At 48.2% G+C, this 13,305-nt stretch overlaps 1 protein-coding gene across 1 annotated transcript in view; it reads right to left on the reverse strand.

Moving 5' to 3' along the window:
- The window catches only part of ACSF2 (acyl-CoA synthetase family member 2), a 76,891-nt gene that overhangs the window by 6,408 nt on the left and 57,178 nt on the right, over window positions 1-13,305 (reverse strand). The window contains exons 11-12 of the mRNA XM_081937077.1: window positions 1,412-1,519; window positions 463-614 (exon numbers count right to left, since the gene is read on the reverse strand). Of these exons, the coding sequence (XP_081793203.1) occupies window positions 463-614; window positions 1,412-1,519 (260 nt within the window). The remainder of the gene's footprint in view (window positions 1-462; window positions 615-1,411; window positions 1,520-13,305) is intronic.

Below are 13,305 nucleotides of genomic sequence, written 5' to 3' on the forward strand. Positions count from 1 at the left end.
CCAGTCAAAGTGAACAAAGGGATATCTGGCCATACCAGCCCCTGAGCATCCAGAAGCAATGCTGAATTTAGCAACAATGCCAAGCTTTGTGTCTGAAAGAAAAGTTAGTGTGTTGTCCCATTTCTGAATGAATTCACTATTTATTTAGATTTTTGAAAATCTTTGTCTTTGTCTATAAAAAACATGAGTGCTTCCATTTTTAGTAAATAAAATAACGATTACAGTTTTGTGTATCTATTCCTGTTCCTTCCACCTAAAAAGGTTCTCCCTTTTACTCCCTTACCCACATAACTAACAAACAAATTAAGTATTTATTTCCTTTTTGTAGAGGGGATGAGGCAGGAGTAAGTTTTGACTGGTGAATGTGGGGAATTAATGGTAAACAACGATGGATACTCTGTGGATCACATGATCAGAATCACTGGACTTCCCCCAATGAACCAGTAGTTCCTGTGGACTTACCCAGTCTTGTACCACTGCTCATCATTCAACACTTCCTTGGTTTTGTTGGGTTCTGCCCAATATCCCAGCATGACACAGTAGCCTCGAATCTGAAGTTCTCCTGAGCTGTTTATTGGGAGGATTTCCTCTGTATTAGGATGCACAATTTTTGCCTGTAATGCAGAGAAAAGCACAATCTTACAATAATGAGGTGATAGGAGAAGCAAAAATAACTAAGGTGATGAGGAAGACAAGGTATACACCAGAGGTGGCCAACCTTGGCAACTTTAAGAGCTCTGAACTTCAACTCCCAGAATTCCCCAGTCAGCCATGCTCCCCTGGTGTACAGTATAGCCTTGGAGGCAGTTGTGGGTTCCTACTGGTTCAGCCAAACCAGTAGTGGTTTGGCGGCCTGGGTCGCTGGAACTGGCAGCGACCCAGGCCTGCCACATGTCCGAACTGGTTCCGGGGTTCTTGTTTTTTAGTTCTGCACATGCGCAGAACTGTTTTAATTGCACAAAGTTAATTTCCCCCCTTTTTTCAACATTTTGCGCATGCGCAGACTTATGGTCAACTGCGCATGCACGCGCACTGAACCTGCAGTAATGCCGGCAGCAACTCACCCCTGCTTGGAGGGGATCCAAATGGAAACTGTGAAGGATGATACGCCAGAGGTAGTATTCTGCCAGTTCTGCCAGGTTCTGGAGAACCAGTAGCAGAAATTTTGAGTAGTTCGGAGAACCAGCAAATAGGCTGGCACCGCCCCTGCTGCCTCCCAACCGATCTTCTTTTGTTGCCCTCAACAGGAGAATAGAGCTGGAAAGCAGTTTAGTGGGGTGGGGAGAGAATGGGGATTTTGCAAGATCCTTCCCCTGCCATGCCCACAAAGCCACGCCCACAGAACCGGTAGTAAAACATTTTGAATTCCACCACTGGTGATACCAGAACTTGTAGCAAAGAGTCTAGTCACCTCTGTGTGTGGTAAAATATATCCTACGGTCTCTGTTTTCTGTGCTATGTTGTCTTGAGGGAAGCCCATGAAAGTTACTGGGCTATTCTCCGTTGTTCCATATATACCCTGCAAACCATAAAAGAAGGAAACACTGGTGAGATTGAGGAACAAAACTAACTAAGAAGAAATTCCCCAAAAATCAGAAACCAACTAAAGCAGACCTACTATAAAAACATTTCAGTGCTGTGTGTTTCATTCTCACCTAAATACATGTCATATGATATATGAAGCATATACATCAGATATAATATGTAAGGAGAAATTGTTTTGAAACTTAAAAGCATTTCAAAAGTTTGGGGATCCCAAGAAACTCTTTGAATTTGTTTAAGTAATAGAGCTGCTTTATTAAAAATATAAGACAGTAAGTGTGCAGGATTTGCATGCTTTTTTCATCTGTTCTTGTGCTCAGTGGCAAGATTCTCTGTAGGGGCTCTGCTCCCATGGAATAGCCCTCTCCTCTAGGCAAGAATGGTTCCCACTTTTATAGCCTTCTGGAAATTGGTCAAAATCTGGCTGCTCTGGTTCCACCCATTTTAGTTAGTTAGGATATCTAAGTTTGCATTATTTATTGTCTCAGTAAACTGAGTTTTCTGAAGTTTCTTAAGGATTGTAACAAATCAAAATACGATTCGAGCAAAAATAAATAACTTAAAATGTTAGCTTAAACATTAGCTTTTCATGGTGCCATCCTTATTCGGACGTCTTTGCTTTGGCGCTCATGAGACGTGCTAGATTGTCTGCGATGGGAAATAAAATTACGGACTACAGAGAAATTTAGGTGTGCTTGGCCTGATGCAAATAGGAACGGAGGGGAAGTGCTGCCAAGGGAATCGTAAGCACTCTCTGGAACTCAATGTAAGAGTCTTTCTGTTTTGGATGGGTTGGCAGAGTTAGCATAATAGAGTAACAGAAAACCATGGGTGCAATGGAAAGCAGAGGACTATTAAGAGCCAGCACCGTGTAACGAATCCCTAGTGCCGCGTAACGGAGTGAATTCCCGTTACTTGTCTCACCTTCTGCCAATCTAGTAGTTCGAAAGCATGTAAAAATGAAAGTAGAAAAATAGGGACCATCTTTGGTGGGAAGGTAACAGCATTCTGGCCGCCTTCAGTGTTTAGTCATGCTGGCCACATGACCACGGAGACGTCTTCGGACAGCGCTGGCTCTTCGGCTTTGAAACTGAGATGAGCACTGCCTCCTAGAGTCGGGAACGGCTAGCACATATGTGCATGGGGAACCTTTACCTTTACCTATTGAGAGCCAGGGATAACTTGCCATGGCCAACTCGCAATGGCCAACTACCAGTCAACTCACCTCGAAACATCTTGCCATGGCCAACTCACCACGGGCCAACTCGCTGCAGGACAATTTAATAATTATTTTAATTTTTTAATTTTTCTCGTTCACATTTCGTTTGTCCCTCCTTTGGCATCCTTTCTTTAATGATTCTATTTCCACCATTTCAACAATATTAGTGTAACTCATGTCCCGCACCAAGATCTCCTGCAATGAGTTGTCCTACACCCATCAAGAGCAAAGTGTTTTAGCCCAAGCTTCTGCCATAGGCAAAATGGCATTCAGAAATCGTAAGGATGGGTAGGTAGCCCTCAGCTAACAACCACGATTGGGACCAGGATTTCCATTGTTAAACAAGGTGCTTGTTAAATGAGTCGTGCCCAATTTTACTACCTTTTTTGCCACCGTTGTTAAGTGACTCGCTGCAATTAACTGAGTCATGTGGTCATTCAGCAAATCCATTTCGCCATTCATTTTGCTTGCTGAAAGATGCCTGGAAAAGTTGTAAATGTTGATCATATAACTCTGGGACCCTGCAACCATCATAAATAAACGCCAGTTGCCAAGTACCCAAATTTTGATCGTGTGTCTGGGGCAGGGGTGGGTTCTGGCTGCTGCCACTGCCGGTCCGCTCAGGGATGTGCCACGAGTGTGGCATGCGCAGTACTGAAAAAACAAGATGGCGGTGCCTACGCCGCCACCAATAGAATTGGTTTGGGGGCGTGGCAGGCTGAGTTACTACCTACTTGGCCGAACCGGTAGGAACCCACCTCTGGTCTGGGGTGTGTGTGCTACAACAGTCGTAAGTATAAGAACTTGTCATAAATCACTTTCTTCGATGACATTGTAACTTTGAGCAGTCACCAAAGGAATGGTTGTATGTCCACTTTTCTATAAAGACAGAGAGCGCCACTGTTCAATAACGGAGTGAAGGCTTGGATCAAGATGTGAATTAAAGTGATAAACGGAAGAGGCAATTTCACAGAGGTTTCTTCAAAATGGAACTGAGAGCAATTATTGGAGGGAAAGATTTCCATCATAGCGTTAGCAAAGTCATCAGCAGTATGTGAAAACGTGGCACAGTTTCTGCTCCTATTACAAAGAGTTGTGTTACCTCTATTGGCTACAAGGGAGAAGGCAAGTTTTATTACGGTACTAGCCTGCGTGCCACTTTGTCACAAATGATATTTATATTTAAAGTCATGTTTAAGTTCAATTTTAAAAAAACACTAGGGAAAACGAAGCAACATTGGCTTAAGAGAAAAGAGTAGAACTGGCACGCAATAATGTTTGAAAGGATATGTAAAAAACAGAGGGGAATAAAATAATAAACCAAAGGAAGTATTTAAGACAGATGGAACCAGCTACCAAAGCTTGTCTCATTTTGAGCTTTGGGATGGATTTAATTATCCCCTCTAATAACATGGGGTATTTGTCTAGACTTGAAACACCAATGTTCTTTCCAGTCCTCTCTTGGCAGTCTCCTCTCACTTTCCCCAACAATCTTGCCCTCGTTTGCTTAAAATCAACTGGTTCTTCTCTGGGACTATGTGCCAGGTCCCTAAGCACCAAGTCTCCTTTTGCTTTAAGTTTGGGAGGACCAAGTTAATTTTGAGGGTAAAGGCCTTTCAGGCTCAGCTGTGCTCAGTTTCTGCAAGGTAAAAGTAGCAGGGCCCAAACTTGCAGGGGTGAAGATATTCCATCTGCAAGAAAAGCCCTTCACTTAATGCATTACCGGAAAAATATGGTAGGCACTGCATTATGAGGAAAAATCCATTACACAAGTTCAGGGGAATTTTCCATTTCTATTGTTGTTTCTTCATATGATCTGTAACTGAATCCAAGTTCAAGTCTGCATTTAAGCATCGTTGGATCCTGAAGTCCAGACATATGTAATTATCAATAATTCCAGATAGAATGTTTATTCATTCAATTGTATTGGAATGCAGGCAGTCCTCAACTGACAACGGTTCATTTAGTGACTGTTCAAAGTTACAATGGCACTGAAATAAAATGACTTACGACCATTTTTCACACCTACAATCGTTGCATCATCCCCACGGTCACGTGATCAAAATTCAGACACTTGGCAACTGGCATGTATTTATGACTGTTGCAGTGTCCTGGGGTCATATGGTCCTCTTTTGTGACCTTCTGTCAAGCAAAGTCAATGGGGAATCCAGATTCACTTAACAACTGCAGTGATTCACTTAACAAAAATGGCAAATAAAGTCATAAAATGCAGCAAACTCATTTAACAAATGCTTTGCTCAGCAACATAAATGTTGGCCTCAATTGTGGTCATAACTCTAGGACGACCTGTATACCGTGGAGTAAACCTGAAATCAAAGTAACACTATGGTATTTTTGTCTACCAGGAAGTTTGCATTTGAACATGCTCTGAAAAAAGAAAGCAAAGTGTTAGATCTGTAGTGAGGAGACTGAGGCAGCTGTCAGTTCAACAGGTTTATTAACAGAACAGGCTGACAGGAACGAACAAAACGCGAGCCGGCTGACAGCTATTTATACTTACAGCTGTCAGCCAGCAAACCAATAGAAACCCTTGAATTCTCCCGCCGGCTGGAGCGCGCGCCTTGGCCAATCAGAGGGCTTCCTTCAAACGCCCTCTGCTGGCCAGGCTCTTCGGTATTCAACACCCCTTTCCCCCGGATTGCGCATGCATAATCGTCCAAGTAACTCGGTCGTCTGCGCACGCGCTGGGAACGCCTCGGCATAGTTGGTATGGTGTCCGAGGCAGAAGGAGTGTCGGCTCCGCCCTTGTGACGAGGCGCCGGAGGAGCGGCCGCGACAGGCCCAACCCTTGGAGGTGGATGCAACAGAACAGGTAAGGGACCAAACGCACCGGGAACAATCTGCGCTGACTCGGAGCTAGGATTTTGTGTTTGGTTGGGCCGGCAGGCGGCGTTGATAGGGCCTGGCTGTTTCTGTTCGCTGGCTGCAATTGCTGGAACTTCTGCCGGTCGTCACCGCAACAGGTCTAAATGGCGCCTCCAAGATCTCCCATCGTAGAGGAGGACCCTGTAAGAGCAGGGTCCTGTTACATCTGAGATCTTACCGGGTACCCATTTTGGCTCCCCTGCAAAATTCCGGGCGAAAACTTCCTCCCCCACTAGAAAGGACCTCGGGGGGGTGGAGGGGTGAAAGGAAGGGGGAGAACAGAGGGGATGCAGGCGGTCCAAAGTAGACCTGAGGCGGCGACCCATTAACAGCTCAGAGGGAGCTTTTCCCATGGAGGAACAAGGGGTGGTGTGTTGGGTACGGAGGTAGGTGTGGATGCGTTCGGGCCAGGGAAGGGCTGCCATACGGGCAAAGGCATCCTTTGCAGAGCGTACGGCACGTTCCGCCAGGCCATTGCTGGCCGGATGGTACGGTGAAATTGGGGCATGGCGGATGCCCAGGGAGGTGAGGAACGAAAGGAATTCAGACGAGGTGAATTGGGGCCCGTTATCGGAAACGATAACATCGGGCAGCCCATGTGTTGTGAAAAGGGAGTTGAGAACGCGGATCGTGGCCGCGGAGGTGGTGGTGGTCATGGGGAAGAGCTCAACCCATTTTGACCACGCATCTACCACGACTAGGAAGGAGTGGCCATCGAGCGGACCCATGAAATCGATGTGCAATCGACTCCATGGGCCCATAGGTTGCTCCCAATCGCGGGGAGGAGCGGTGGGGGGGGCAGCCTGCACCCGCTGGCAGGCGGAGCAACCTTGCACATAGGAGGCGATGTCCGCATCCATAGACGGCCACCAGACATATCCGCAAGGGCCTTCATTCGGACGATGCCTGGGTGGCCGTCATGGAGGCGAGACAGCACAGCGGCGCGCAAGGAAGAGGGGATAACGACGCGGGAGCCCCAGAGGAGGCAATCCTGCACTACTGAGAGCTCGCAACGGCGGCGGAAAAAGGGCAGGAGGAGGGGATCCTTAGAATAAGCGGTCCATCCTCGAGTTACGGCGGCCATAGCGCGGAGGACTACAGTGTCGGTCGCAGACGCCGCAGCTATGTCCGAGACGGACATAGGGAGGGACAGGTCGTCAATAAGGCAGACCTTAATAGTAGGAGCCAGGTCGTGAATGGGAACTGGCAAGGGGCAGCGGCTCAAAGCATCTGCGTGAGCTATATGGCCGCCGGGGTGATAAGGAAGAGTGTAGGAATAGGCAGAAAGGAATTCAACCCATCGCAACATGCGAGGGGACAGGATGGGAGGGGTGGGGCGATCCCCGGCAATGATGCCTAGAAGCGGCTTGTGGTCTGTAATAAGAGAGAAGGGACGTCCGTATAGGTAATGGTGGAAGCGCTTTACCCCCGCAACGGCAGCCAGCGCCTCCTTATCAAGCTGGCTGTAATTGCGCTCAGGCCTTGATAAGGTGCGGGAGTAAAACGCTATGGGACGTTCCGAGCCATCAGGGAAAGAATGGCTAAGGACGGCGCCCACCCCAAAAGGAGAGGCGTCACAAACTAAGGTTAGTGGAAGAGACTCGTCGTACTGGGCGAGGACTGGAGGAGAAGCGAGGGAGTGCTTGACAGCCGCGAGTGCCTGCTCCAGCTCCAAGGGGCCTTGGAGTCCAAAAGGCGGTGAAGGGGCTCGGCCAGGGAAGCTTTGTGGGGAATGAAGGAGGCATAAAAATTTAGAAGCCCCAGGAAGGCTTGTAGCTCCGCTTTAGATTGGGGTGGGGGGGGGCAGCTAGGATGGCGTCAAGTTTAGCTGGGACGGGGTGGATGCCCGCGGCATCGATGCGGTAACCGAGGAAGGTTACAGCAGAAACCCCCAGTTGGCATTTTTCGGCCTTCAAGTGGAGTCCCGCAGCGCGGAAGCGCTGTAGGACAACACGCAGCGTCTGAACGAGCCCCGCAGCATCGGGGGCTGCGATCAAGACGTCGTCGAAGTACGGGGTGACCCCGGGAATGGCATGGAGCAGGCGCTCCATTAATCCTTGAAAAATTCCCGGGGCCACACTGACTCCGAATTGCAGCCTGCGGCATTTGAATGCCCCGCGGTGGGTAACTATCGTCTGCGCAAGCGCGGTGGGCTCGTCCACGGGCACCTGTTGATACGCCTGCGCGAGGTCTAGCTTGGCGAAAATGCGCCCATTGCCTAGGGAGTGCAGAACATGCTGCACCACGGGCACAGGATAGGGGTGCGCTTGCAGGGCTTTATTTAATGTAGATTTAAAGTCCGCGCAGATCCTCACGGATCCGTCGGACTTAAGGGGCACCACTATTGGCGTTTCCCATGGAGAGAAGTTCACGGGTTCCAGTATGCCTTGGCGGAGAAGCTTATCTAGCTCCGCGTCTACCTTGGCTTTAAGAGCCAGCGGCAGACGGCGAGCCTTCAAACGAATGGGGGCTATGGAAGGGTCGAGGTTTAGGGAAATGGGGGAACCTGTATAGCAACCCAGGGAGGGGCTGAAAACGTCAGCGAACTCAGTTAGGAGAGAAGAGAGAGAAGTAGAAGAGGGAAGAGGAGAGGGAAGTAGGGAATGCACCCCCGCTATTGAGAGCCCTAGTGCCCTAAACCAATCTAGGCCTAGCAAAGAGGACAGAGGGTTTTTTACGATGAGCGGCAGCGTGGCGTGGCGGGAACCATAGGTAACGTTAAAATTGCCACAGCCAAGCAAATCAATGGGGTTCCCCTGATAGTCACGGAGGCGACAGTCTGGGGGCAATAGGCTAGAGCGCCGGATTTTAGGCAGCAAAGAGTGAAATGTGTCCCATGACATGATGGATCTAGCCGATCCCGTGTCCACCTCCATGGAGGTTGGCACTCCCTCTAAAGTTATTGGGAGATGCAGCTTACCTCGGCCCTCCGCAGAGGAAGAGGCCGAGTCCACCAGCCATTCAGGAAAAGCAGTGGCCGCGTCGCCAACGGTGAGGGAATTTTGGCGACGGCCAGGTAAATGGGCTGGATTACGGGGAGGGTGAGGAGGTTGTTGCGCGGGTCATCTGTCCGGAGGCGCGGAATGGCACACGGCGGCCAGGTGGCCCTTTCGGCCGCAATTGTGGCAAAGGGCTTGACGGAACCGGCATTGAGATCGTTGGTGGCGGCCGCCACAACTCAGGCATTGACGTCCGTCTCTGGTGGAGAGCGACTGGAGGCGGTCGACGGTCTGATCAACTTCTGTACGGAAAGCAGAGGCTGTAGAATGCACGTAGGAGGCGGAGGAAGCCGCGTAGGGAGAAGGCGGCACATAGGCAGCGTGAGGGTGCTGGCTGAGGTGGCTGAAATCCGGGGTGGATTGGTCAGCCATTTCATAGGCTCTGGCATCATCGACCGCAATTTTTAAAGTCAATTCTGGTCGTGCGAGAATGCGGCGATGCAGTTTTACGTCGCGGAGCCCATAAATGAACTGCTCCAGCAGCGCCTCTTCTAGGTCGCTGAACTCGCACAGGCTCGCCTCAGCTCGGAGAGCAGCGACTTACTGGGCAATGGTTTGGCCCTCTTTCTGGATGCACCGACGAAAGTACTGTCGCCGGGCGAAACGGGATGGCGCGGGCTCGTAGTGGTGTTTGAGGCGAGTCATCAGGTCGTCCCACGGCAGCGAGTTTGCTGGTTCTGGGGCAGCAAGAGCCCTAGCAGTGGCGAACATCTCCGCGCCGCAATAGTTAAGGAAGATGCTGCGTTTCCTCTCCTGAGAGAGGCTGATGAGATCATGGGCTATGAGGAAGCACTCGAATCTCTCGAGAAACGCTTCCCAAGCCTCAGCCTCTGGCCTGAAAGGCGAAAAGGCGGCGTTGGTAGCCATTGGCGGCACTACGAAGGGGTCCGTGTCGCCTGTCCTCGTCACCAGTGTTAGATCTGTAGTGAGGAGACTGAGGCAGCTGTCAGTTCAACAGGTTTATTAACAGAACAGGCTGACAGGAACGAACAAAACGCGAGCTGGCTGACAGCTATTTATACTTACAGCTGTCAGCCGGCAAACCAATAGAAACCCTTGAATTCTCCCGCCGGCTGGAGCGCGCGCCTTGGCCAATCAGAGGGCTTCCTTCAAACGCCCTCTGCTGGCCAGGCTCTTCGGTATTCAACACAAAGAACTACATCATGTGTCTTTCTATCTAATTGTAAGATCGGAGCGGCAGAAAGAATCTCCACCACTGGTGGAGCAAACCCACAGTCCAAATGCTGCAAGAGGGTGTTCAATCATCAAATCCAGCCCAAACTTCTCTTAATCTCTGATGAAAAACATCTTAAAAGTGATTATCACCATATCTTGTGACAGATCAATGTTATGAGTTAATTCAGGTTTATATGAAGAAATGTTTTCTGTTTCCTCTGAAAATGCTCCTTTTTTAGCAGTTGACCTATATTTGTAGTACAACCAGAGAGGAAGTGGCTTTCCTCCTTCCACCTGCTTACTTCTGTTCCATGCAGGTGTTTAAATAGTTTCCACCTGAGCTTTCCTGTCCACTGCAATCTTTTACCCTTCCTCAGAAGGAAAGGCAATGCAACCTCACCTACAGGCATCATATTTGGGTGGCTGGGTTCAGTGGTGGGCTAGAGATGGCTTGCATTGATTGTTGAATTTTCAGGAATTTTGTGAGCCACTTGAGAATGGAGCTGAGTCTAACACTTAGTGTGCTGATCAGCTGTTCCATGGCATGGCAGGAGGAGCAATGGCGTCTGCAGAACCAGTTCTTAAACACTGGCTAGATTCATGCAACACTTTAGGCCAGGCTAAAATGGGTTGTGGTACAGGATTTGTGGGAAACCCAGTTATTAGCCAGGTGTATGATCCAAGCCATCATTTTATGTTTAAGTACAGCATGTGAACATAGAAAGTGGGTTTTCTTAGCTTGGATTTAAGACTCAGGATGTTGGCTGAGCCAAGTTCCCACAAATTGGGATCTTCTCCCCCTATCCAGCCATGCCAGGCCACTGAAAGCCAACCTCCTGCTATTTTTCTGTCTTGGTGGCTTGGAGTATAAACTTGTTTCCAGAATGAGTAGCATTCCTGTGGTTCATCAATCTTTCTCTGTACTGCCTGAGTTTTAGAAATGGTGTCTGGCAGCTGCCACAGAGAGGCATGTGACATTAACTGGCTATTTCATCAAGGGTTTCCAAACGTTTTGCCTAATAATGAATCAACCTGTCTGAAACTGGGAGGAAGATAGGCAGTTATAGGGAAGGGAGGGCAAAAAAGCTCACAAAAGCAGAAAAATCAACTTAGTGGAAGATGTTCTGGAACTAGCAGAAGTTTACCCTCACTTACTTTATGGTAAGTTAGGGTAAAATTGCTCTAGTTTCAGAACTTCTTCCACTAACTTGATTTTCTGCCTTTGTGAGACTACAACTGGCAGAATGAGGAGCCCTTGAAGTTGTTGGCTTCTATCAAGAGAAACCACTGTTCCCACCCTTGTTCCATTGTTGTGCTGCCCATTAGGGTCCTCAGTCCCCCCAAATCTCTTTTGATTCATGGCCATCCCAAAATTGTCCATTCTTGTCTTTTACTGTCTAACATTCTGGCAGTGGTGATCAGGGGTGTTAAACTCAATTTCATTGAGGGCCGCATCAGGATTGTGTTTGACCTTGGGGGGCTGGGGTGGGTGTGGCCGGGGTGGGCATGGCTGGGGTGGGTGTGGCTGGTTCGACGTCACTCGTGCCAGGAGCACCTGTGGTGCAACCCTCTGCCACCTGCAGAGCCCCGTTTTCACTGGCAGAGGCAGCACAGGGCAGCCCTTCAATGTTTCCAGGGTGGCCCGCCGGCCAGATCTAAGCACCCCGTGGGCTGGATCCGGTCCCCGGGACTTGAGTTTGACACCCCCTGCTCTAGATTTTCGAGTTGGAGTCTGATAACCTATACTTGCAGAAGACAGAATTGAACCTGAAATCTTTTGTGTGTCATACACTTCTTTGGGGCCCTTGGCGCTCTCTGAGCTCGATGGTTTCCTTGCAGATGTTTCATTATCGAACTAGATAACATCAGCTGTTATCTAGTTTGGTAATGAAATGTCTGCAAGGAAACCACCAAGCTCAGAGAGTGCTAAGGCCCCATAGTTGACGGATGTCAAACTCGCTGCATAATGTAGCCGTCACGTGATGTTTTACAACATTTCCCCCCATTCACGGAGCTGGGGTGGGCATGGCCTGCGTGTGACACATCTGGCCCGTGGGCCACCAGTTTGACACCACTGCCATAGTTCAACCCTGAGCTACAAATATTCTCTTCTATCAATGATCACTTCTTCCCAGGTCTTTATGGGGGGGGGGGAGTTCCACATCTGGAAGGCACCAAGGTGGGGATATTTGAACTAGAATGTGAATAATTTCAGTTTCTAGAGTTCCGGAATAGTGAACTAACGAAAAAGGTGTCATTAAAGTTGGATAATTTAGCCATACGGATAATATTAATCATCTGTTGGGCAAAAATCTGTACTGTTCATGCTAACACTAATGAAAATATTTTTTAAAAAGATGGAGTAATAAGGACAACCAACAGCTAAACTAGTAAGTCCAAAACAGCCTTGAGCTTGAGTGTCACTACACTCTCTTTTTATTTTTGATGTGGCCATCTGTTTATTCCATGAGGATCACCGTAGAGAGGCAAATGGAAATTCAACCTTCATAAATTATTAGCCATTTGATTCATGTTTTGTAGAGTAATAGATGTTTACAAAGTGTCTATTGATTAAGAAAGAGAAGTTTGTGGTATAACTCTACCTACCCTGAGATGTCCTCTTGCTTTGGTCCCTCTAGGGCGTCTAAATGAAAGGACTGAACAGGGGTCCAGGAAAGTGTGGGATTTGTTGATGTGGAGAAGAGGGCTCACGGACAATGAAGTCATTGTCACTTACTGACCCCATGTTACCTGAAAAGTTCTGGCAGGAATTATAAAAACTATGATGTTGTGAGAATCACTGACTCTTCTCTTTCCAGTTCTTACTCATCACCAGTAAATAACTGCATAATGGGTGGTGTGCAAATCCGCCAACCTGCCACTGAGGAGTTCAGACACAAACCTAAAAGAGTTCAAAGGCTCTCCTTCAAGTCCAAACCAATTCTGAAGCCCAACCTTTGAGATAAAAGGAGAGCTCAGGAGAATAATGTCTTTTTGAGTTCCACATATACAGTATATTGACAGCCAGCTGAATTCTCATGGTTATCTTGTTTTGGCTTAGAGTCCTTAATAGATACATTCTGAATGGAAGGCATATATGAATTATTTGAGCTCTAAAGAGTCGCAACAGAATATTTGCTTCTAAGTCTGTAGTTTTTACTTTGGAGGGGAAAAAAGTCAAACCACCATAAGTGAATGAAAACTGCCTAGCTTTCCAATGTTCCCCAAATAAATACAGTCTGCCTAAAACCTTCATGACGTACACATATCTGTGGCCTTTTGCTACTGTGTCAAGTTCTACTTTGAATTTATTTTTAAATAATCTCATTGTAGGAGTCCAATTGATTACCGTGAGCTGTTCCTGGAATGCTCCCTTGCCTCCACACACACCGGTTATTTTGTCCTGGGCTGCTGGGTTGCTTGCCCCCCTCTGAAGGACATGAACAGGGAGAGCACATGGAAGAGTGAAAGTTTGGGCTTCAG

The sequence above is a fragment of the Natrix helvetica genome (assembly GCF_964273705.1).
Source record: "Natrix helvetica genome assembly, chromosome: 1".
Classification (NCBI taxonomy): Eukaryota; Metazoa; Chordata; class Lepidosauria; order Squamata; family Natricidae; genus Natrix; species Natrix helvetica.